This window comes from Mytilus galloprovincialis, chromosome 1 (assembly GCF_965363235.1).
Source record: "Mytilus galloprovincialis chromosome 1, xbMytGall1.hap1.1, whole genome shotgun sequence".
Taxonomy (NCBI): Eukaryota; Metazoa; Mollusca; class Bivalvia; order Mytilida; family Mytilidae; genus Mytilus; species Mytilus galloprovincialis.
Genome location: NC_134838.1, coordinates 4,776,230 through 4,800,351, shown reverse-complemented (window position 1 = coordinate 4,800,351; position 24,122 = coordinate 4,776,230). Strand labels below are relative to the sequence as shown.

At 31.4% G+C, this 24,122-nt stretch overlaps 2 protein-coding genes across 3 annotated transcripts in view; one reads left to right on the top strand and one right to left on the bottom strand.

The window, feature by feature from the left end:
• Positions 1–1,764: 1,764 nt before the first annotated feature.
• Positions 1,765–20,275, bottom strand: LOC143063517 (pre-rRNA-processing protein TSR2 homolog). Of its 2 annotated transcripts, none has more exons than XM_076235719.1 (6): positions 20,141–20,275; positions 14,665–14,755; positions 12,954–13,045; positions 11,991–12,128; positions 2,859–2,997; positions 1,765–2,477 (listed from the first exon to the last, which is right to left on the bottom strand). In XM_076235719.1, the coding sequence occupies exons 1-6, from the start codon at positions 20,213–20,215 to the stop codon at positions 2,416–2,418; spliced, it is 597 nt and encodes a 198-aa protein (XP_076091834.1). In that variant the 5' UTR covers positions 20,216–20,275; the 3' UTR covers positions 1,765–2,415. The 2 variants fall into 2 exon arrangements, with proteins under 2 accessions (XP_076091834.1, XP_076091841.1); XM_076235726.1 differs by having other exon boundaries at positions 20,123–20,206.
• LOC143063506 (kelch-like protein 23) overlaps positions 20,230–24,122 on the top strand; it is a 20,176-nt gene continuing 16,283 nt past the window's right edge. The window contains exon 1 of the mRNA XM_076235711.1: positions 20,230–20,326. Coding sequence (XP_076091826.1) covers positions 20,310–20,326 — 17 coding nt within the window. The 5' untranslated portion in view covers positions 20,230–20,309. The remainder of the gene's footprint in view (positions 20,327–24,122) is intronic.

Below are 24,122 nucleotides of genomic sequence, written 5' to 3'. Positions count from 1 at the left end.
TTAATCAAAACCTTCCTGATAACCTGAGACAGTGGTTAAACAGCAACACACCCTATTGTCTCCAATGTTAATCAAAACCTTCCTGATAACCTGAGACAGTGGTTAAACAGCAACACACCCTATTGTCTTCAATGTTAATCAAAACCTTCCTGATAACCTGAGACAGTGGTTAAACAGCAAAACACCCTATTGTCTTCAATGTTAATCAAAACCTTCCTGATAACCTGAGACAGTGGTTAAACAGCAAAACACCCTATTGTCTTCAATATTAATCAAAACCTTTCTGATAACCTGGGACAGTGGTTAAACAGCAACACACCCTATTGTCTCCAATGTTAATCAAAACCTTCCTGATAACCTGGGACAGTGGTTAAACAGCAAAACACCCTATTGTCTTCAATATTAATCAAAACCTTCCTGATAACCTGGGACAGTGGTTAAACAGCAAAACACCCTATTGTCTTCAATATTAATCAAAACCTTCCTGATAACCTGGGACAGTGGTTAAACAGCAACACATTTGAAGAAATTATAAAAGCTAGTTTGAAAGGGCATAACTGAGAAGATTGGTGCTTAACAAAAAAAACAAGATCAGGAAAAAAAACATGACACAGAGTAAAGAATATTAATAATAGTGCTGGTAGTTACTGGAACTGAAAAACCTCTTTCAACTAACAAGACCATATTCAGTTGACCTAATTGAAACTCAATAAAAGAAGGTTTAACACTTAAAGATATCTATAAAAACACAAAGAAGAAAATATAATGGTTTTGTAAAATGGTTTACTTCTTCCTATTGCATTTACTATCTTTCAATTAAACTTATTAACAGTATCAAACATACACATTAACAAACAGTACATTGTACAAAAAGTTCTTAATATTTTCTTTAAGTTAAAGCATACAGTAGTATACTTAATTCAGAACATCAAAACAAAGCAGCTGATGCCTAAATACTTTCACAATTACTCAAGTTTTCTTATTTTGTTTGCATTTAAACTGGTTCTAATCAGTTGGATAAATTTTTACTTTAAATAACATGAATGATTTTATGTCAAATGTATTCAGAATAGTATATCCTAGTGTTATCGGTTCTCGATAGTGTAACAAACTTTTGCTCTGTAGGGCCAGCTACCGTATACAAATAAATGTGGTCAAAGCTGATTGTTTTAGTTTAGTAGATACTTTTATTCATTTCCTATCATCCTCATGATTTTCTCTTGCGTAAATCAAGAAAAATCAAAACATCTGTTGTTGTGCTCAATTTTGACATTGTGTGCAATACGTCATCAGTTCTCGATAGGTGTGAAAAGTATGGTATGGTGAGCATTAAAGAAGATTTAAAATTGAGCAAATTGAAGAAAAGTATCAATAAACTATCATTTGTCTCTAGAAAACATATTTTTTTTGTGAACTTTAGCCTTATCGATCAATAGAGGCATCTTTAACCGATATCCTAGGAATTATCACTCTACATGCTCTAGGACAAAAATATGCATTGAATATTAATCTTTAATATATTTTTTAGATTATTTTAAATTATTGAACCAATTCTTATATGTTATAAAATGTTGTCACAGCTGTTATTAATATTTTACTGTCACAGTAACAATATTTAAGGGCATCACTGTTCCGATAATTGAATTGAATTAAATTTCAAAATTCATAACATATGGCACAAACTGCGTTCCATAGATTTCTTTCAACAGCGACATCACACCACATCTTAGAATTGTGTATTACGTACATGCGAACTTGACCTTCTTTTCGAGCTAAATTTTGTTTACATTTGAACACGTTCTATTTATGAACCAAGGGGATGAAGTTGGGGTTGTTTTGGGAATAAGGAAAAGTAGGTTAAAATCGGAAAATATTAGTTTTACTGTTGTAAAATGTCTGAAAACTTGAAATGTTGAAATTAATGCATGCTTAAAGCGAGTTTTTATTCTGTCCTCGAAATACTGACAAATAGAAAACATGTGCGATTTCGCGAACTACTTTTATTTTAACCCCACGCATTGCTATCGAGAACTGATTACTATCGAGAACAGATGACTACACAATACTTGGTCGTCTTTCATTATAATAATCATTGGAGAAAAAAAAAGGTTTAACACACTTATAATTGGGATAGCGATCCACTACTTAGACTGGAAACCACAATGGTCCAATACCATGGCATCTAGAGCATTATTTACGCACATTTCAATTACATCAATAATAGCCAACGATGATACATGTATCTGTGTATCTCCCAAAATGTATCGATCACACTTTCAGAATCAAATAAATCTGCAGTACATTTACTAAAATACAATCCAACATTTTTCAAATTTAAAGCAGTGAACATTGTCATTTATAAATACTATACAATCATTCCACATAAATATCAACATAATGTCTATACTAAACAAGTTATTTTCTTTTTCCTCTGTGAACAGTTGTCCATCCATCGTCTTCCATTTCTGATTCATTTGCTGAAATAAATGATGAATTTGTAATCTTAATCTTCTAACATATTAATAACATTTTTTTTTGGTTATCTCTATTTATGTTGTGATTTATCATGTTTATATTGGGTTATTATAGATTTAGTGAATATATTAGAAAGAACTAATGACAATGCACTCATTCTACTCTTTAAGTGTTCTGTTTTTTAATCTTTTTAAATCTAGATGTAGTTGTTTCTACTGATGTTGTTTTTACTGATAGATCCTGTTTTACTAGCTTGGCTTTATAATGATTAACAACTATATTTCTGATCAAATTTATTATTCTATATCAGCTACATATATGTACAGTTATGCTAAAAATCAACCACTCTACTCTGTAAACATTTTTACAAGATCTTTACTTACATGTTGTTCCATTTGTTATAGATTCTGGTGAGGCACCTTCTGACTGTGATGGTTGTGTTGGATTTTGGTGATTTGTTAAGGTCTGTCTGTGTATTGAGTTTTGGTGATTTGTATGGCCAGTATCCATATCATCTTCATCCTGTAGAAATAGCTTATTATAATTCATGTAAAACTATAAATAGATTTACCAACAACATTTAAAATAGAAACTACATTTTAGTGACATTACAACCTTTGATGTTGATGTATAAATATGCTCATCAGTTATTGATCCTATGAGTTTTGAACTTGTAGATTTGAAAAGAACTTTTACTATCCTAAATGTTAAAATATAACTGTACTACATGTTACCTTAAATGTTAAATTGACTGAGTTATCGGCCTTCTTTTACTATAGGGGTCCCAACCCATATAGAGCTATACTAAACTATCCTTAACCCCAAACCTTACCATAACCCATACCTAAACCTAACACTACCTCAAACGGTTAACCCTAAAACATAACCTTAAAGTCATAAGAAACCTCAAATCAAAAAAAATAATGCATATATTTTTCATAACTCAATGGCTAGTTTTCATTATAAAACTTATGTACATATACTTTTTTCTGAAGAAAATTCTTTAATTTATTCATATTTAGAAGTTTACTTTATTTTAATTGCTTCCTTCCAGCAATTCCCCAGACATATTTTCCGTATGCAAAGTGACCTCAGTGTGACCCATCTCGTAAAAATCCGGTGATCACAATACGCATGGATGTCCTTAAAATAAACTATTATCTGAATTTACATGTTAAACACGTGCTCAATTTCCATGCTTTTTGTTGATTTTTTGTCGATTGTTGACAAACAGGTGACAATCTTTAAACTTCGGCTTCAAAACACAAACTTTAATTACCTGACATATTTTCACAACAACACTGACGATTGAAAAAACAATTAACGATTATACCAAATTTACACGAAAAAAATGATAAATTTGTGAACAGAAGACTAAGTTTATGATGTTTGTATGCATTGGTTCAAGAATTGGAAGAACATTATTTTTCACCGGTCACTCGTTTCTTATGACTTTAAACTAGAACATCCCCTAACCTTACTATAACCATGACTGAACGCTAAGTCTAAAGTATAGGGACCCTTAAAGTAAAAGAAAAGAAACTAGAGGCTCTCAAGAGCCTGTGTCACTCACCTTGGTCTATGTGCATATTAAACAATGCCTGAATGGACACAGATAAATTCATGAAATAATTGTGTTTTGGTGATGGTGATGTGTTTGTAGATCTTACTTTACTGAACATTCTTGTTGCTATAATTATTTCTATCTATAATGAACTTGGCCCAGAAATTACAGTGGAAAATATTTTCTAAAAAGTTACAAAATTTATGAAAAATGTTTTAAATTAACTAAAAAGGGCAATAACTCCTCAAGGGGTCAATTGACTATTTTGGTCATGTTGACTTATTTGTAGATCTTAATTTGCTGAACATTATTGCTGTTTACAGTTTATCTCTATCTATAATATTATTCAAGATAATAACAAACTAGAGGCTCTCCAGAGCCTGTGTCGCTCACCTTGGTCTATGTGCATATTAAACAATGGACACGGAAATATACGAAAAAGTATGTCTTCCTTCACCATTGCCAAATATTTTAATGCGGTTGCTATGGTAACCATTATGTTGCCATTATCGCAGAATAAGGTATATCAACTGCATTAAATTGTATAATCATAAACTACCAATAAGAAATAAAATAATATCCAAAGAATACATGAATTAATCAAGATTTTATACAAATACCATTTTTTTAATGAAATTTGACGGGTAGACCTATTGCTTAGCAACCAAAAAAAAACCAATTTTCTCCCTGAAGATTTAAGTTCGGATACATTTTTTTATTACTGTGGTATGAGGTGTTACTAATTATAAAGTCAGCTGTATCTATTTCCCTATGGTGTTGGAGATACAGTTACTGGAAAAAAAATTATATATATTTAATGGGAAAAAAATGCCTAAATTGTGACTTTTATATCATTCCCACGTGACTGGTAACCATGGAAACACATATTTTTTTTTTTGAAACAACAGTCTTAATATATGTCTTTCATAATATATAGGCCATTACCAGTTTTTCCTAGTATTTTGTACACTAAATCTAAACAAAGTTAAACTCTACTTTTTAAGAAAAAAATGCAGTAAAAACAGTGAATGTTACAGTAGAGACAGATAAATTCATGAAATAATTGTGTTTTGGTGATGGTGATGTGTTTGTAGATCTTACTTTACTGAACATTCTTGTTGCTACAATTATCTCTATCTATAATGAACTTGGCCCAGTAATTACAGAGAAAAATATTTTCTACAAATTTACAAAAATTTATGAAAATTGTTAAAAAATGAATATAAAGGGCAATAACTCCTAAAGGGGTCAGTTAACAATTTTGGTCATGTTTGACTTATTTGTAGATCTTACTTTGCTGAACATTATTGCTGTTTACAGTTTATCTCTATCTATAATTATTTTCAAGATAATAAGCAACCAGGTGCTCCGCAGGGCGCAGCTTTATACGACCGCAGAACAGTTGGGGCAAGTATGGACAAAACATTCAAGCGTGATACAGCTCTGAATTTGGATTGTGATCAAATTTTTGACATTATATGATTTTTTTTTACACAAAACAAATGTCAAGATTTTACAAATCAATTAAAGATTTCTTCAAACTTTTTAAATCTAAAATTAAATAGTTGACACAGCATATAGGTTTCTGACACAGAATGAATGTGGTCTAATGAACTTAAAAGTTTTTTTTTTGCCTTTGAGCAATTCACTATGCTGTTGAATATTAATCCTCTCAAAAAAATGTTTGAAGAAATTTTCTTTTTATTTATGAAATCTGAAATGAGAAAAATTTAAACCCCCCCCCTTTTTTTTCACATCCCCGTTTCCCTTTTTCCAAAACTGATATCAATTCAAATTTCTAATGGAGTTTGCAACAATAACTACTCTTTTAAATACATCATAAGATATTAAAATGTAAAATAAAGTGCTTGTTATCACTGAATGGTAAAGATTGGTTGGTAGTAAAAGTGAATATACATTGTTTATTGTATAAAACAATAAAAAAAACTTCATCAGCAACATTTTATATTGGCAAATTTCCAATGAAGTTATTTACATAAAGTTACATGTGTATTGGCAAATAAAAATAGAAAATGACATCATAGTCATGTCTGGCAAATGTCCAACATACATTATCTAAAAACATTTTAGATAAGATAAGGAAAAAAAGCTTCATCAGCAACATTTTATATTGGCAAATTTCCAATGAAGTTATTTACATAAAGTTATTGGCAAATAAAAATAGAAAATGACATCATAGTCATGTCTGGTAAATTTCCAACATATATTATCAACTACTATTCTATACAAAGAAAGATAACTCCAATTGAAAATTAATTGCTATTGCACAATATTGTGCAATTAGATATTTCTTGCTATTGTGCAATACTGTGCAATTGAAAATTTCTGCTATTGCACAATACTTGATATGGAATCCTGATTTGGACCAACTTGAAAACTGGGCCCATAATCAAAAATCAAAGTACATATTTAGATAAAGCATATCAAATAAGCCCAAAAATTTAATTTTTGTTAAAATCAAACTTAGTTTAATTTTGGACCCTTTGGACGTTAATGTAAACCAATTTGAAAACGGGACTAAAAATTAAGAATCTACATACACAGTTAGATTTGGCATATCAAAGAACCCCAATTATTCAATTTTTGATGAAATCAAACAAAGTTTAATTTTGGACCCCGATTTGGACCAACTTGAAAACTGGGCCAATAATAAAAAATCTAAGTACATTTTTAGATTCAGCATATCAAAGAACCCCAAGGATTCAATTTTTGTTAAAATCAAACTAAGTTTAATTTTGGACCCTTTGGACCTTAACGTAGACCAATTTGAAAACGGGACCAAAAATTAAGAATCTACATACACAGTTAGATTCGGCATATCAAAGAACCCCAATTATTCAATTTTTGATAAAATCAAACAAAGTTTAAATCTGGACCCTTTGGGCCCTTTATTCCTAAACTGTTGGGACCAAAACTCCCAAAATCAAACCAAACCTTCCTTTTATGGTCATAAACCTTGTGTTTAAATTTCATAGATTTCTATTTACTTATACTAAAGTTATGGTGCGAAAACCAAAAAAAATGCTTATTTGGGTCCCTTTTTGGCCCCTAATTCCTAAACTGTTGGGACCTAAACTCCCAAAATCAATACCAACCTTCCTTTTGTGGTCATAAACATTGTGTTTAAATTTCATTGATTTCTATTTACTTAAACTAAAGTTATTGTGCGAAAACCAAGAATAATGCTTATTTGGGCCCTTTTTTGGCCCCTAATTCCTAAACTGTTGGAACCAAAACTCCCAAAATCAATCCCAACCTTTCTTTTGTGGTCATAAACCTTATGTCAAAATTTCATAGATTTCTATTTACTTAAACTAAAGTTATAGTGCGAAAACCAAGAAAATGCTTATTTGCGCCCTTTTTGGCCCCTAATTCCTAAAATGTTGGGACTAAAACTCCCAAAATCAATCCCAACCTTCCTTTTGTGGTCATAAACCTTGTGTTAAAATTTCATAGATTTCTATTCACTTTTACTAAAGTTAGAGTGCGAAAACTAAAAGTATTCGGACGACGACGACGACGACGCCAACGTGATAGCAATATACGACGAAAAATTTTTCAAATTTTGCGGTCGTATAAAAACTGCAAAATTTCCTTAAAATTACTAATTCTGGGGCAGCAATCCAACAACGGTTTGTCTGTTTGTCTGAAAATTTCAGAGCAGATAGATCTTGACCTGATAAACAATTTAGCCCCTGTCAGATTTGCTCTTAATGCTTTGGTTTCAAAGCTATAAGCCAAAATCTACTTTTTACCCCTATGTTCTATTTTTAGCCATGGCAGCCATCTTGGTTGGTTGGCAAGGTCATGCCACACACTTTTTAAACTAGATACCCCATTGATGATTGTGGCTAAGATTGGTTAAATTTGGCCTGGTAGTTTCAGAGGAGAAGATTTTTTAAAAGAATACATAAATTTTAGTAAATAGTTAACCAGATGCTCTGCAGGGCACAGCTTTATACGACCGCAGAGGTTGAACCCTGAACGGTTGGGGCAAGTATGGACACAACATTCAAGGTGGATTCAGCTCTAAATTTGGATTGTGATTAAATAGTTGACACAGCATAGGTTTCTGACACAGAATGAATGTGGTCTAATGAACTTAAAATATTTTTTTTGCCTTTGAGCAATTCACTATGCAGTTGAATATTAATCCTCTCAAAAAAATGTTTGAAGAATTTTCTTTTTTTTTTTTTTATGAAATCTGAAATGAGACAAGTTTACCCTCCCCCCCTTTTTTTTCACATCCCCCTTTCCCTTTTTCCAAAACTGATCTCAATTCAAATTTCTAATGGAGTTTGCAACAATAACTACTCATTTAAATACATCATAAAATATTAAAATGTAAAATAAAGTGCTTGTTATCACTGAATGGTAAAGATTGTTTTAATTTATCAGTTGGTAGTAAAAGTGGATATACATTGTATATTGTATAAAACAATGATTTAAGTTGATTCAACTACTATTCTGGACAAAGAAAGACAACTCCAATTGAAAATTTCTTGCTATTGCACAATATTGTGCAATTAGATATTTCTTGCTATTGCGCAATACCGTGCAATTGAAAATATTTGCTATTACACAATACTGTGCAATTGAAGATTTCTTGCTATTGCGCAATACTGTGCAATTGAAAATTTCTTGCTATTGCACAATACTGTGCAATTGAAGATTTCTTTCTATTGTTGAATACTGTGCAATTGAAAAATTTCTTGCTATTGCACAATACTTAATATAATACTTTTGGATCCTGATTTGAATCAACTTGAAAACTGGGCCCATAATCAAAAATCTAAGCACATGTTTAGATTCAAAGAAGCCCAAGAATTCAATTTTTGTTAAAATCAAACTTAGTTTAATTTTGGACCCTTTGGACTTTAATGTAGACCAATTTGAAAACGGGACAAAAAATTAAGAATCTACATACAGTTAGATTTGGCATATTAAAGAACCCCAATTATTCAATTTTTGATGAAATCAAACAAAGTTTAATTTTGGACCCCGATTTGGACCAATTTGACAACTGGACCAATAATCAAAAATCTAAGTACATTTTTATATTCAGCATATCAAAGAACCCCAAGGATTCAATTTTTGTTAAAATCAAACTAAGTTTAATTTATGACCCTTTGGACCTTAATGTAGACCAATTTGAAAACGGGGCCAAAACTTACGAATCTACATACACAGTTAGATTCGGCATATTAAAGAACCCCAATTATTCAATTTTTGATGAAATCAAACAAAGTTCAATTTTGGACCCTTTGGGCCCCTTATTCCTAAACTGTTGGGACCAAAACTCCCAAAATCAAACCCAACCTTCCTTTTATGGTCATAAACCTTGTGTTTAAATTTCATAGATTTCTATTTACTTATACTAAAGTTATTGTGCGAAAACCAAGAATAATGCTTATTTGGACCCCTTTTTGGCCCCTAATTCCTAAAATATTGGGACCAAAACTCCCAAAATCAATCCCAACCTTCCTTTTGTGGTCATAAACCTTGTGTTTACATTTCATTGATTTCTATTTACTTATACTAAAGTTATTGTGCGAAAACCAAGAATAATGCTTATTTGGGCCCCTTTTTGGCCCCTAATTCCTTAACTGTTGGGACCTCAACTCCCAAAATCAATCCCAATCTTCCTTTTGTGGTCATAAACCTTGTGTTCACATTTCATTGATTTCTATTTACTTATACTAAAGTTATTGTGCGAAAACCAAGAATAATGCTTATTTGGGCCCTTTTTTGGCCCCTAATTCCTAAACTGTTGGAACCAAACATCCCAAAATCAATCCCAACCTTCCTTTTGTGGTCATAAACCTTGTGTCAAAATTTCATAGATTTCTATTCACTGAAACTAAAGTTATAGTGCGAAAACCAAGAAAATGCTTATTTGGGCCCTTTTTGGCCCCTAATTCCTAAAATATTGGGACCAAAACTCCCAAAATCAATCCCAACCTTCCTTTTGTGGTCATAAACCCTGTGTTAAAATTTCATAGATTTCTATTCACTTTTACTAAAGTTAGAGTGCAAAACCAAAACTAAAAGTATTCAGACGACGACGACGCAGACGACGACACCAACATCATACCAATATACGACCAAAAAATTTTCAATTTTTGCGGTCGTATAAAAACTGCAAAATTTCCTTAAAATTACCAATTCAGAGGCAGCAACCTAACAACCAGTTGTCCAATTCATCTGAAAAATTTAAAAGCAGATAGATCTTGACCTGATTTACAATTTCAGTCCTGTTAGATTTGCTCTAAATGCTTTGGTTTTTGAGTTATAAGCCAAAAAATGCATTTTACCCCTATGTTCTATGTTTAGCTATGGCAGCCATCTTGGTTGGTTTGCCAGGTCACCGGACACATTTTTTAAACTAGAACCCCCAATGATGATTGTGGCCAAGTTTGGTTTCATTTGGCCCAATAGTTTCAGATGAGAAGATTTTTGTAAAAGTTAATGACAACGGACGACGACGATGACGGACGATGGACGCCAAGTGATGGGAAAAGCTCACTTGGTCCTTCGGGCCAGGTGAGCTATTTAAAATATTTAAGATAATAACCTAGAACAGCAAAATTTCCTTAAAATTACCAATTCAGGGGCAGCAACCCAATAATGGGTTGTCCGATTCATCTGAAAATTTCAGGGCAGATAGATCTTGACCTGATAAACAAATTTACCCCCCATGTCAGATTTGCTCTAAATGCTTTGGTTTTTGAGTTATAGGCCAAAAACTGCATTTTACCCCTATGTTCTATTTTTAGCCATGGCGGCCATCTTGGTTGGTTGGCCGGGTCACCGGACACAATTTTTAAACTAGATGCCCTAATAATGATTTTGGCCTTGCTTGGTTACATTTGGCCCAGTAGTTTCAGAGGAGAAGATTTTTGTAAAAGTTAACGACGACAGACGACAGACAACAGACGACGACGGACACCAAGTGATGAAAAAAGCTCACTTGGCCCTTTGGGCCAGGTGAGCTAAAAACGGCAAATTTCATTAAAATTACTAATTCAGGGCAGCTAACAACAGGTTGTCCGATCCATGTGAAAATTTCAGGGCAGAGAGATCTTGACCTGAATAACAATTAAACTCAGTCAGATTTGCTCTAAATGCTTCGATTTTTGAGTTATAAGCCAAAAACTGCATTTTACCCCTATGTTCTATTTTTAGCCGTGGCAGCCATCTTGGTTGGATGGCCAGGTCACCGGAAACATTTTTTAAATTAGATACCCCAAAGATGATTGTGGCCAAGTTTGGATTAATATGGCCCAGTAGTTTTAGAAGAGAAGATTTTTGTAAAAGATTACTAAAATTTAGGAAAAATGGTTAAAAATTGACTATAAAGGGCAATAACTCCTAAAGGGGTCCACTAACCATTTCGGTCATGTTGACTTATTTGTAAATCATACTTTGCTGAACATTATTGCTGTTTACAGTTTATCTCTATCTATAATAATATTTAAGATAATAACCAAAAACAGCAAAATTTCCTTAAAATTACCAATTCAGGGACAGCAACCCATCTACCGGTTATCTGATTTGTCTGAAAATTTCAGGCCAGATAGATCTTAACCTAATAGACAATTTTACCCCAGTCAGATTTGCTCTAAATGCTTTGGTTTCAGAGTTATAAGCCAAAATCTACATTTTACCCCTATGTTCTAGTTTTAGCCATGGCGGCCATCTTGGTTGGTTGGACGGGTCACGCCACACATTTTTAAACTAGATACCTAAATGATGATTGTGGCCAAGTTTGGTTAAATTTGGCCTAGTAGTTTTAGGAGAGAAGATTTTTGTAAAAGTTAATGACGACAGACGACAACAAACGCAAAGTGATGAGAAAAGCTCACTTTGCCCTTTGGACCAGGTGAGCTAAAAAGAGTTAAAGAAGTTAAGATATTTGAGTTACACATACATTGTCCTCCTCATCATCACTAGGAGCTCTGGCACACTGTGTTAGAGAGGGTTTTTTTAAGTGCTGTAATCTCTGCCGCACAGCAGGTTCATCTCCGTTACTACATAGTCTGTGTACACCACATATCATTGAAGCAATCTGAAAGGTCAAACATTTACCATGTTTACAAAGTTAGCTGAGCACTCAGTTCAGTTTTTTGTATCAATTACTTCATAAAAAATATACTTTATCAATCTACCTGGCTGAACATTTTTTAAATATCGTACAAACACTATATGGGGAAAATAGTACTTATGCTAAAATGTGTACAGATACACATGAAAATTTAGAGCAAGAAAGACTGTTAGGGAAACATAATTATGTTTTTTAGCCTCACGATTGTAGTCATCAGACAAAGTTCCACATATCTATTTAAAAAGTTAATAATTTAAAATTCTCAGGAAACAGAAGGGGAGGTATACACTCTGAAAGACTTCACTTTTAAAAATGAAAATTGTTTCAATTAGTCAGTATTAAAGATACCCACTTCCTGATTGCCAATAGGCAATACTTTGAAATTTTCAATATGCTTAATTTAATAAAGGTAAATTTTTTTTTTGATCATACATAAACGGTACATGTTTTCAAACAATTTCTTTTTAACAGAATGACTTTAAATTTGGTCGGCAGATTATTTTGTTGTAAGGATGTAAACCTCTGCAGATCCAAAATTTCTAGTATTAAACTTTTTTTCTTAACCTAATTTTTTGGTTTATATTTATGTGACTAAAATAATAATTGATGAAGAAAAAATCATGAGGTGTGCACTTCCTTTTTTGCTACGGCCCTATGAAAGTACCCAATTTTGATGATAAATTCCAGAACGAGATTTCAACGAGACTGAAGAATACATCCTTAACATACTGATCTATTTGTTTCTTTTATTTTAAAAGTATAACTAAGAGAATGTGAACTTGATTTTACCTCAGATAAACTACCATCATCTGCTATTGTATCAAATTCTGCATTAAGGATATCGGCTAGAAATTCTTCTACTTCATAAGGATCCAGGTTTTCTATTAAAAGAAACATTTCATTATCAATATACAAACAGATTGTAATACATTATCTATATATATGAAAGTAAATTAGTTTCCCAAAGAGTACAGAAGGTATGGCTGTTAGTTAAATGTGAACATTTTGTCAATAAAAACATGTGAATTCCATCATGTCAGTATAAGGCCAATTAAAATTAATTGATAGATTTTCATCCCCGTCCGCCCCTCTGAAATCGCCCCGCCCCGAATTTTTTTATTTTATAAAATTTACGATTTCCGGATTTTGTTCATTCCCGTTACCGGTAACCGTTAAAATTTCGTTTCTTTCAATGCTTCCTGTTTCAAATTTCGGTTTTGTACTAACCCGAATAATTCAGTCGTTATATTTCGCTTACTACATTAACCTCGCAAGTAGGAGAGATCGATTACGGGGAGGGACTGAATTATTCGGGTTAGTTTTGTACCTCGAGTAAATATAACCAAAATGATTTAAGTCGACCTTTCCACTGCTCTATGATGACAACATCATCTTTCGAGAGTAAAGATTGATAACGAGAATGACATGAAATATTGGTGTTACGAGAAAAACGCTGTTTCCAAGACTGCAAATCGCGGTATGTCACAAATTTCTGTGATTAGAAGAAAACTGCGGACTTTTTTATTTATGCAATGACTTTGTCTCAGGAAATTTAAACTGTAAATGATACCCAAAGCACAAGATTCGTGGAAATCATTGATACAGAAAACATGACTGGATTATAGATATTGAAACACAAGCACGAACTTGTCAGATTTATGACCGTTTATTGAATTTAAAAAGTCGACTAACATACGCATTTTATTTATGCAAGCCCTTTGATTTTACCCATGGCTGTCTTTTTATGTTGACAAACAGCAAATGTCCAAATACACCCAAAAAGACTCATTAAACAACAACGTTTTTTTCATTATTAAGTTCATGTTTTACATGATAATTATATTTTCATCTTGCATATAAAGTACCAACCCTATTATTTTCAACACTCTCTCAGTTTTCATTTTATTCTGTACTCATAATAATTGTGTTGCATTCCAATGCATTTGCTTCATTTTATGGTAATACAAACCATTGTTTAGAAACCAAAATACATTTTGTGTAGGTACATGTAGTCTAACTGAAGAGAGTATTTCTCACACGTTTTTGTTGTTAAGTTTTTAAAGCCGCAATTACATATATTTATTTAAGGATTTGAAATATTATGTAAGATTCCTCATACTTGTCTATACATGATATAAGCTTATTATTACACTTGCATATATGAAGAACTCGTCACAAAAGGGTTTCATATGAAATAAAATTTAAAAAATAAAATCCTCCCACCCGCCCCATTATTTTCAAAAATTTGGATGAAAATCTACTAATTAATTTTAGTTGGCCTAAAATACTTGTTATTGAGAAAAAATATGTCCTCCTAAAATCCATATACTATCACATCCATGTTTTTATGTGGTTTTTTTTTCTCTCACTAATTCACCTCATTGGAAAAGGATAAGGTAACATTTGTTGAAATTAAAGCGTTAAATTCATTTAAACAATTAAGTGAACATGACTGAACAAATTCAGTAACTCAGCATCTAAATTAATGTAAATAACATACTATTTTCTTTAAACCACTGATCTATTGCGAATACCATCCATTCAGCTTTTTCTCTGCTCTCCCCTCCACCAAACCCATGCTCCACTGCCAACTATATGTGAAAATATATATACATGATAAACAGTTAACTGTTGGTTAAACATGTTCAGTACATAGAATCAATATTAGTATTACATGTATTAGTATGACCTGGAATTTATATCTGTTAGGAAAATCTTAAAATTTAATCTGCAATATAAGCCGATGTCTATATTGCCATGACGTTCATAGGATCTACAATGTGTCAGCCATACCTTGAAAAGAACTAACTGCCATATATATAATTTACATGAAGGACAACATCGTACATTCTTTGTCATTGTCCAGGGTTTTTTTTTGGACGTAAATTTTATTTAACAAGTATCTATTTATTTACATGTAAATGTTTAGGATCACTTGTAAATGTTTTATGTTGTTTTTACTTATTTTATACACTTTGAATGCACATTATAAATATATCATATATATATAACATGTTCATCATGTACATGATGTATAATGTATAAATGTGTTTATGAAATTATCTAATACAATATTGAAATAATTTTCTGACTTGAAATAACTTGATGTTTTAAAATATCTTGCAAAAAAAAAAAAAAAAAACTGGAAAAATAACATGAATAATACAGATAAGAATGATCATCTAAATGTGAGATAAATTTCTGTAATCTTTAAAATATTTGTTTCTGTCATCTTTAAAATATTTTTTTTAAGTTTAGTTTGAAATAAAAACAAAGTATAAATCAGATAATTTTTTAATTAAAGATTGTTAAATGCTTATTATTATTTCTTTGATGCACATAAGTATTAACTATGCTCTATGGTGGGGTTGTTGTCTCTTTGGCACATTCCCTATTTCCATTCTCAATTTTATTTGATCTAGAAATTGTAAAGGAAACACAAATTGAGATCACTATAAAAACACAGCACCCAATGCAAGCAGATACAAACATACATTGAGTAGTATTGTATGTGTAAAATTAAATTTTATGTTATAACCACAACCAAAACAAATACTACTTAAAATAAGGAAGATATTATCCTATGGATGATGGGGTGGTAGGGTTGACACATTCTATAAACGTCATTGAAATGTGGCTGTCACGTCTTGAAAGCAGGGATCTGGTGGCCTCTTGGTCTAAGTAGTTACTACTGTAATCACTAGCCAGTCAACACTAAGTTGTGAGTTTGAACCCCGCTCGTGCAGGTTCACTCAACTCCAATCTTAATTGACTAGGATTGTCAGTTTTCCTATCAAAGGTTAGTGGTTTCCTCAGGGTATTCGAATTCCTCCACCAATAAAACTGTCAGCCAGGAAAAAGCCTATATGAGGTGCTTAAAAGTGGAGTTAAAACACCAAAAAATAACCAGGTGCTCCGCAGGGCGCAGCTTTATACGACCGCAGAGGTCGAACCCTGAACAGTTGGGGCAAGTATGGACAAAACATTCAAGCGTAAGCTCTGAATTTGGATTGTGATCAAATTTTTGACATTACATGGTTTTTTTTTTACACAAAACAAATGTCAAGATTTTACAAATCAATTAAAGATTTCTTCTTCAAACTTTTTAAATCTAAAATTAAATAGTTGATCATGACACAGCATAGGTTTCTGACACAGAACGACTGTGGTCTAATGAACTTAAAAGTTTTTTTTTGCCTTTGAGCAATTCACTATGCTGTTGAATATTAATCCTCTCAAAAAAATGTTTGAAGAAATTTTCTTTTTATTTATGAAATCTGAAATGAGAAAAATTTAAACCCCCCCCCCCCTTTTTTTCACATCCCCGTTTCCCTTTTTCCAAAACTGATATCAATTCAAATTTCTAATGGAGTTTGCAACAATAACTACTCTTTGAAATACATCATAAAATATTAAAATGTAAAATAAAGTGCTTGTTATCACTGAATGGTAAAGATTGGTTGGTAGTAAAAGTGAATATACATTGTTTATTGTATAAAACAATAAAAAAAACTTCATCAGCAACATTTTATATTGGCAAATTTCCAATGAAGTTATTTACATAAAGTTATTGGCAAATAAAAATAGAAATTGACATCATAGTCATGTCTGGCAAATGTCCAACATACATTATCTAAAAACATTTTAGATAAGATAAGGAAAAAAAGCTTCATCAGCAACATTTTATATTGGCAAATTTCCAATGAAGTTATTTACATAAAGTTATTGGCAAATAAAAATAGAAAATGACATCATAGTCATGTCTGGCAAATTTCCCACATATATTATCAACTACTATTCTATACAAAGAAAGATAACTCCAATTGAAAATTAATTGCTATTGCATAATATTGTGCAATTAGATATTTCTTGCTATTGTGCAATACTGTGCAATTGAAAATTTCTTGCTATTGCACAATACTTGATATGGAATCCTGATTTGGACCAACTTGAAAACTGGGCCCATAATCAAAAATCAAAGTACATATTTAGATAAAGCATATCAAATAAGCCCAAGAATTTAATTTTTGTTAAAATCAAACTTAGTTTAATTTTGGACCCTTTGGACCTTAATGTAGACCAATTTGAAAACTGGACCAAAAATTAAGAATCTACATACACAGTTAGATTTGGCATATCAAAGAACCCATTTATTCAACTTTTGATGAAATCAAACAAAGTTTAATTTTGGACCCCCATTTGGACCAACTTGAAAACTAGGCCAATAATTAAAAATCTAAGTACATTTTTAAATTCAGCATATCAAAGAACCCCAAGGATTCAATTTTTGTTAAAATCAAACTAGGTTTAATTTTGGACCCTTTGGACCTTAATGTAGACCAATTTGAAAACGGGACCAAAAATTAAGAATCTACATACATAGTTAGATTCGGCATATCAAAGAACCCCAATTATTCAATTTTTGATGAAATCACACAAAGTTCAATTTTGGACCCTTTGGGCCCCTTATTCCTAAACTGTTAGGACCAAAACTCCCAAAATCAAACCCAACCTTCCTTATATGGTCATAAACCTTGTGTTTAAATTTCATAGATTTCTATTTACTTATACTAAAGTTATGGTGCAAAAACCAAAAATAATGCTTATTTGGGCCCCTTTTTGGCCCCTAATTCATAAACTGTTGTGACCTCAACTCCAAAAATCAATCTCAACCTTCCTTTTGTGGTCATAAACCTTGTGTTAAAATTTCATTGATTTCTATTTACTTATACTAAAGTTATTGGGCGAAAACCAAGAATAATGCTTATTTTGGCCCTTTTTTGGCCCTTATTTCCTAAACTGTTGGAACCAAAACTCCCAAAATCAATCCCAACCTTCCTTTTGTGGTTATAAACCTTGTGTCAAAATTTCATAGATTTCTATTCACTTAAACTAAAGTTATAGTGCGAAAACCAAGAAAATGCTTATTTGGGCCCTTTTTGGCCCCTAATTCCTAAAATGTTGGGACCAAAACTCCCAAAATCAATCCCAACCTTCCTTTTGTGGTCATAAACCTTGTGTTAAAATTTCATTGATTTCTATTCACTTTTACTAAAGTTAGAGTGCGAAAACTAAAAGTATTCGGACGACGACGACGACGCAGACGACGACGCCAACGTGATAGCAATATACGACCAAAAAATTAAAATTTTTGCGGTCGTATAAAAATTAAAATTTTTGCGGTCGTATAAAAATCAATCAATCAATCTTGAAAGCACACATGGAGCACAGTTGGCTCCCATCTGAAAACCAAATTTTATCTCAAATTCAAATGCAAGAACATTAATATGGGGATGAAGTCCCCTATTACAGTTGAAAAATCAATAAAAAAATCAAAGAGCTGAATAGCTCTGAGGGGAAAGACGGCCCTTGTTTCTATTTTTTCTTTAAGGGTGGGGGTGAGGGGTATCTTTTGATAGTCTTCATAGAACATGTAGAAAGGTTTGCAATATTGAAATCAATTGTTGTTTAATGTAATTTCGTTTCCTTAATTTAGGATTCAATTTGGACCAATGGAACAGATCTGCATCTTCTAAATCTAAACATTGGATTAAAGTTGATACTTAATTATCACAAGTTCAACTGAATTCTGTCATTCAACAACAACTACAATATTTTTTGAAATCTTAATTGTGTACCACTGAACTGCAGGCTAGGGCCATTTTCCATTTTTTGTGACATAATGTCATTAGTAAGATTTTTATTTTTTTTTCTTAAGAAAGTTAGGACTGAAAAATCTATTCAGTTTTTAATTTTTATTGATAAAGTTCCCAGTTACAACTCTCATCACAGGGATACAGATACTAATAAAAAACAATATGATTGATGTTAACTGTGTGAAGCTTGTTTCCAGATCCTACATTTTGAAATATTTGTAATTTTTATGAATAAATAGGTTTAACATGTTTCAACTACAAAATGCAACATTTATAATTTAGTTTTAATGGAAGACTACTAATCATATACTAAATGTCATATTTTAAGTGTTCAGATACATTAACTTTTAGTTTAGTCGATAATTACTCATCAATTGAGGTGCTCCTGAATTGGAGCAAGATTCTCAAAACAGAATTTTACAGAAAAAATGAAAAAAAATCGTTTCTCTGCCCAATCTCATGTATCCCAACAGCTTAGTTTACTTTGAAAGTTGTTGACCTACAAATTAAAGTGTTGCATGCTGATGTTTGAATCATCTAAATCAAACATAATTATGTTTAAATTTAACAAATACCAATTTTTAATTAGTGCACGAACTCGGAGAATGATTTAAATAACCAGTGAAGGATATCCCTGCTTCAGTGTAGTGTGGCATTCCAACAATGAAGTTACTATAAAATATAATGTAGGTTGGATAGCTTTAGAATTTCTCGTCATACTGATTTTTCCAGATTGTAAAAGAAACGTAAATAGTCTAAAGGAGAGCTCAAGACACTATAATTTCGCGAGAAACAGAAGGGAAATGTGTAAAAAAGTGTTTAATTCCTGCTTTTGCGCAGAACGCAGAAATCTACTTCCTTCTTCCGGTCTTGTTGTCGTGACACTTTGAATAGTATAGTAAATTATAGGAACTCAAGGAACACAATACCATTATTTCAATTTAAATAATTCTTTGTTTTTCGGTATGAATTAAAGTTAACTGATGCATTGCGTTTCTTTGTTTACATTGAACATGAAGTTTCAAAGGAAATATTTCCGTTTCTTTTTTTTTTAACAAATATATGCAAGTTACTAAAAAAATTCTTCCCCATTTACAGGTAATGCCTGCCTCATATTATTGCAACACAAAAATATGACACTCTTCATTTCTACACCTTTTGGTATATGTCTAATAAGTGTAGATTTATTACTCAAAGAGAACTGAAAATATATGTTTACATGTATGAAATGATCATTTCTCATGATTGAACCTAGAAACAGCATAAATTACAAAATTAGGTTTTCCATGGAAAAAAACGTACATATTAAGCATTATGTACCTTTAGGACAGTCCAGCTGTCCAAAATTTGACTAAGTGAAGTCTGAAACAACGTGGTATTCGCAGAGGTTGCCATTCCTTCTATTTTGGGACCCCTCTAGAGTCTTCAAAATAGAAGTCCTCCGAAAAATGTCAACATCCGGTTTTCAAATCTGTAGAAAATTGTGAAAATGACTGGAAAAAAGAGGTTTTTACTGTTTTTTTTTTGTATGGCATGTTCATCAGTTGCTGTATTATGATTATTTGCTTATATTTTGTCCACCTGAAATAAATCGAATTAAACAAATTTGTTGTAAAAGCTATGGAGCATCTGAATACCTACATAATATCTATCAACAGCAACTGTACACCCACTGTACACCATGAACCCTTAATTTAATACTGAACATGCTGAAATGCAAATTTAGTGAATAAAATAAAATAAAAAAATCTGTCCCCATCTAATTGCAATGTTTGACTTTTAAATAGTTTCATCTCAAGGTTGCATCATATTGAAAAGGAAAAATACTCTAATATAAAGAGTTTGATTTTAATCCAATAACTTAATATGAAAGCTGTCTTTTTTCAATCTTAATGATATTATACAAGTAATTTAGTTCTAATTATAATGGAATGTAGGAATGATTTATTGCTTTGTTTTAAGAAATAACGTGTGTGTGTGTACTAGTAAAATAAGTAAGTTTTCCTTAATAATTACTGAAGCACTGATTTCAAATTAAAAGGAGATAATTTTACAATGAAATAAAAAAAAAAGACAATTCTTCGACAAGTTATATTTTTCTATTATCTACTTAGGTGATAATATAATAAAAGTATAGGAGAAAAGAAATTACTCAAAGAATTTTTCAATTTAAAATATTGTTAAATTTAGTTACTGGTTTCTAGCATACTTTTATTTATATATAATGCATCATGTAGAATTTCAAATGAGCCAATTTACACTAGTATTGTCTTTCTGTAAAAAGTGCCACACAGAGAAAAAAACCAAAAACACCAATGTACATTGTATTTATTTCGATGAACACATATCATGCATTTATTTATAAACACAACACATGTTTTCTTATTGCTGTTTTGAACTAAAGTAGTTATATTTAGTAGTCAGGCTGTTGTCTACTCTATGGTTGGGTTGTTGTCCCTTTGACACATTCCTCATTTCCTTTCTCAATTCTATATTTAAAGTCATAAGAAACCTCAAATTAAAAAAAATAATGCATATGTTTTTTTATAACTCAATGGATAGTTTTCATTATAAAACTTATGTATATATACTTTTTTCTGAAGAAAATTCTTAAATTTGTTCATATTTAGAAGAAGTTTACTTTATTTTGATTGCTTCCTTCCAGGAAGCAATTCCCTGACATATTTTCTGTATGCAAAGTAACCTCAGTGTGACCCGTCTCGTAAAAATCTGGTGATGGCAATACGCATGGATGTCCTTAAAATAAACTATTATCTGATTGTACATGTTAAACATGTTCTCAATATCCATGCTTTTTTGTTGATTGTTGACAAACAGGTGACAATCGTTAAACTTCGGCTTCAAAACACGAACTTTAATTTCCTGCTTGATTTTCACAACAACACTGACCAATTGAAAAAAAAATTGATGATTATATATATAAATACGAAATTTATGCGAAAAAGATGAAAAAATCGTGCACAGAAGACTAAGTTATAAAAAAAATAAATGAGGAGCATATACATTATTACAAAAATCAAGTACCTTTTAATAATGAGTTTCTCACCAACAAGCATTCATTCAAATAGTTGACAACAATTTTTAATATTGTTTGGGAATTACTATTTAGAATTGATATAAGCAAGTTATATGATAAGGAAGAAAATTTGTTGTTCAATAGAACATTATTTAATTTTTTAATAAGGTTATCTCTCACATATTTATAGGAGGAACATTTTAAAAGAAAGTGAAGTTCATCTTCAATGTCTCCATTGTTACAGCAAAGACATACCCTATTCTGCTTTGGTATTTTTAGATATCGACCTCTTTCAATAGATAAAGTATGAGCACTTAACCTCAATTTACATAATGTTGATCTATCACTTTTGGATTTGCATTGATCAACATACGAGGGTCTTTTATTTGGTTTATAAAGTATATTAAAAAAGTTCATTTTTTTTATTTTGATTGATGTCAGTCTCTTGCTTTTGGAAGGCTATATCATTGATTCTCTCTTGAATGTGTTTTAAATACATCTTAATATCAATAGGATTTAGATTAATAAAATGAAAACCAAGTCTTGAAATGAGATTTTTCATATTTATTATCCAAGAGTTATTTTTTTCAGTTGCTTTATATATTTTTAGGGCAAGTGAATTATTTGATTCAAGTATATGAAGCCAATATTTTATTGCTGAAAATTCTATTCTGGTATATAAAGGCAATCTGTTTAGCTCGGCTAAACATGCAGCATTTGATGCTTTACAATGTATTCCTAGAATTTCTTTAATAAATTTATACTGCAAGTGTTCAAAGGGATCTGAATCCCTGTGTTGTTTGCCTATTCCCCATACTTCACTACCGTATAGAGCAATAGGCACAACTAGGGAGTCAAATAATTTTTCTAATAGCTTGCATTGGTTATTTAGTCCAATTGTTTTTTTTATTTTAAAAAGTGCTTTTCTACCCTTTTCAACAAGCAATGAGCTGCACAGATTTAGATTTCCTGTGTGCTGCAGTGTCATGCCAAGGTAGCAGTATGATTTGACAGTTTCCAGGAATTCATTATTATATTTAAAAAAAATATTATGGGTTTTTCCATTTGAGTTAAATATAATGACTTTTGATTTGTTTATGTTGACTTCCAGTTTCCAGCATTTACAAAAATCACTAAGAACATTTAAAGCTGTTTGTAGTCCCTTTTCAGAATTTGATAATAAAACTATATCATCTGCAAATAAAAGGGAATTTATTGTTGTATCTCCAATTACAATGGGATCTGTATTAGCATCTTGGAGACTTTTTACTAAATTATTTATGTAAAGATTAAATAATAAAGGACTGAGAACATCTCCCTGTTTAACGCCACGGTTGGAGATAAATTCTTCACTGAAACCATTTTGGAATTTAATTCTACATGTAGTATCGTCATACATAGAATGAATTTTATTAAAAAGTTTACAGGGTAATTTAAGTTCTAAAAGGATATAAAATAATCCATTTCTCCAAACTGTGTCAAAGGCCTTTCTGAGATCAACAAAGGCAGCAAACACCTTCTGTTTCTTATTTTTCTTTTGTTCTATAATAGATTTCAAGGTGAATATGTGATCTGAGGTACGGGATTTTTCTTTAAATCCAATTTGGTTTTCACTAATAATGTTGTGTTCATTCATGAATTTTGTAATTCTCATATATATAATTTTATTGAATAATTTTCCAAGATTGGAGGTTATAGAAATACCTCTGTAATTTGGAGGGTCTAGCTTATTGCCCTTTTTGTGTATTAATGAAATGAAACTTTCATTCCATACCTTAGGAAATGTTCCTTTTTTGAAAATTAGGTTAAATAATTTAGTTAAAGGGTCAACTAGTACAGGTATACCATATTTAATCATTTCATTTGAAATCAAGTCCTTTGCACTGGATTTGCCATTTTTATACGACCGCAAAATTTGAAAAATTTTTCGTCGTATATTGCTATCACGTTGGCGTCGTCGTCGTCGTCGTCGTCGTCCGAATACTTTTAGTTTTCGCACTCTAACTTTAGTAAAAGTGAATAGAAATCTATGAAATTTTAACACAAGGTTTATGACCACAAAAGGAAGGTTGGGATTGATTTTGGAAGTTTTAGTCCCAACATTTTAGGAATTAGGGGCCAAAAAGGGCCCAAATAAGCATTTTCTTGGTTTTCGCACTATAACTTAAGTTTAAGTAAATAGAAATCTATGAAATTTTGACATAAGGTTTATGACCACAAAAAAAAAGGTTGGGATTGATTTTGGGAGTTTTGGTTCCAACAGTT

Coding starts and splice junctions, on each gene's coding strand:
- LOC143063517 (XM_076235719.1), bottom strand. CDS start 20,215: ATGGCAACCTCTGCGAATACCACGTTGTTTCAGACTTCACTTAGTCAA. Junction 14,756..20,140: donor ACAGCTGGACTGTCCTAAAG/GTACATAATGCT, acceptor TTTCACATATAG/TTGGCAGTGGAGCATGGGTT. Junction 13,046..14,664: donor TCAGTGGTTTAAAGAAAATA/GTATGTTATTTA, acceptor TTCTTTTAATAG/AAAACCTGGATCCTTATGAA.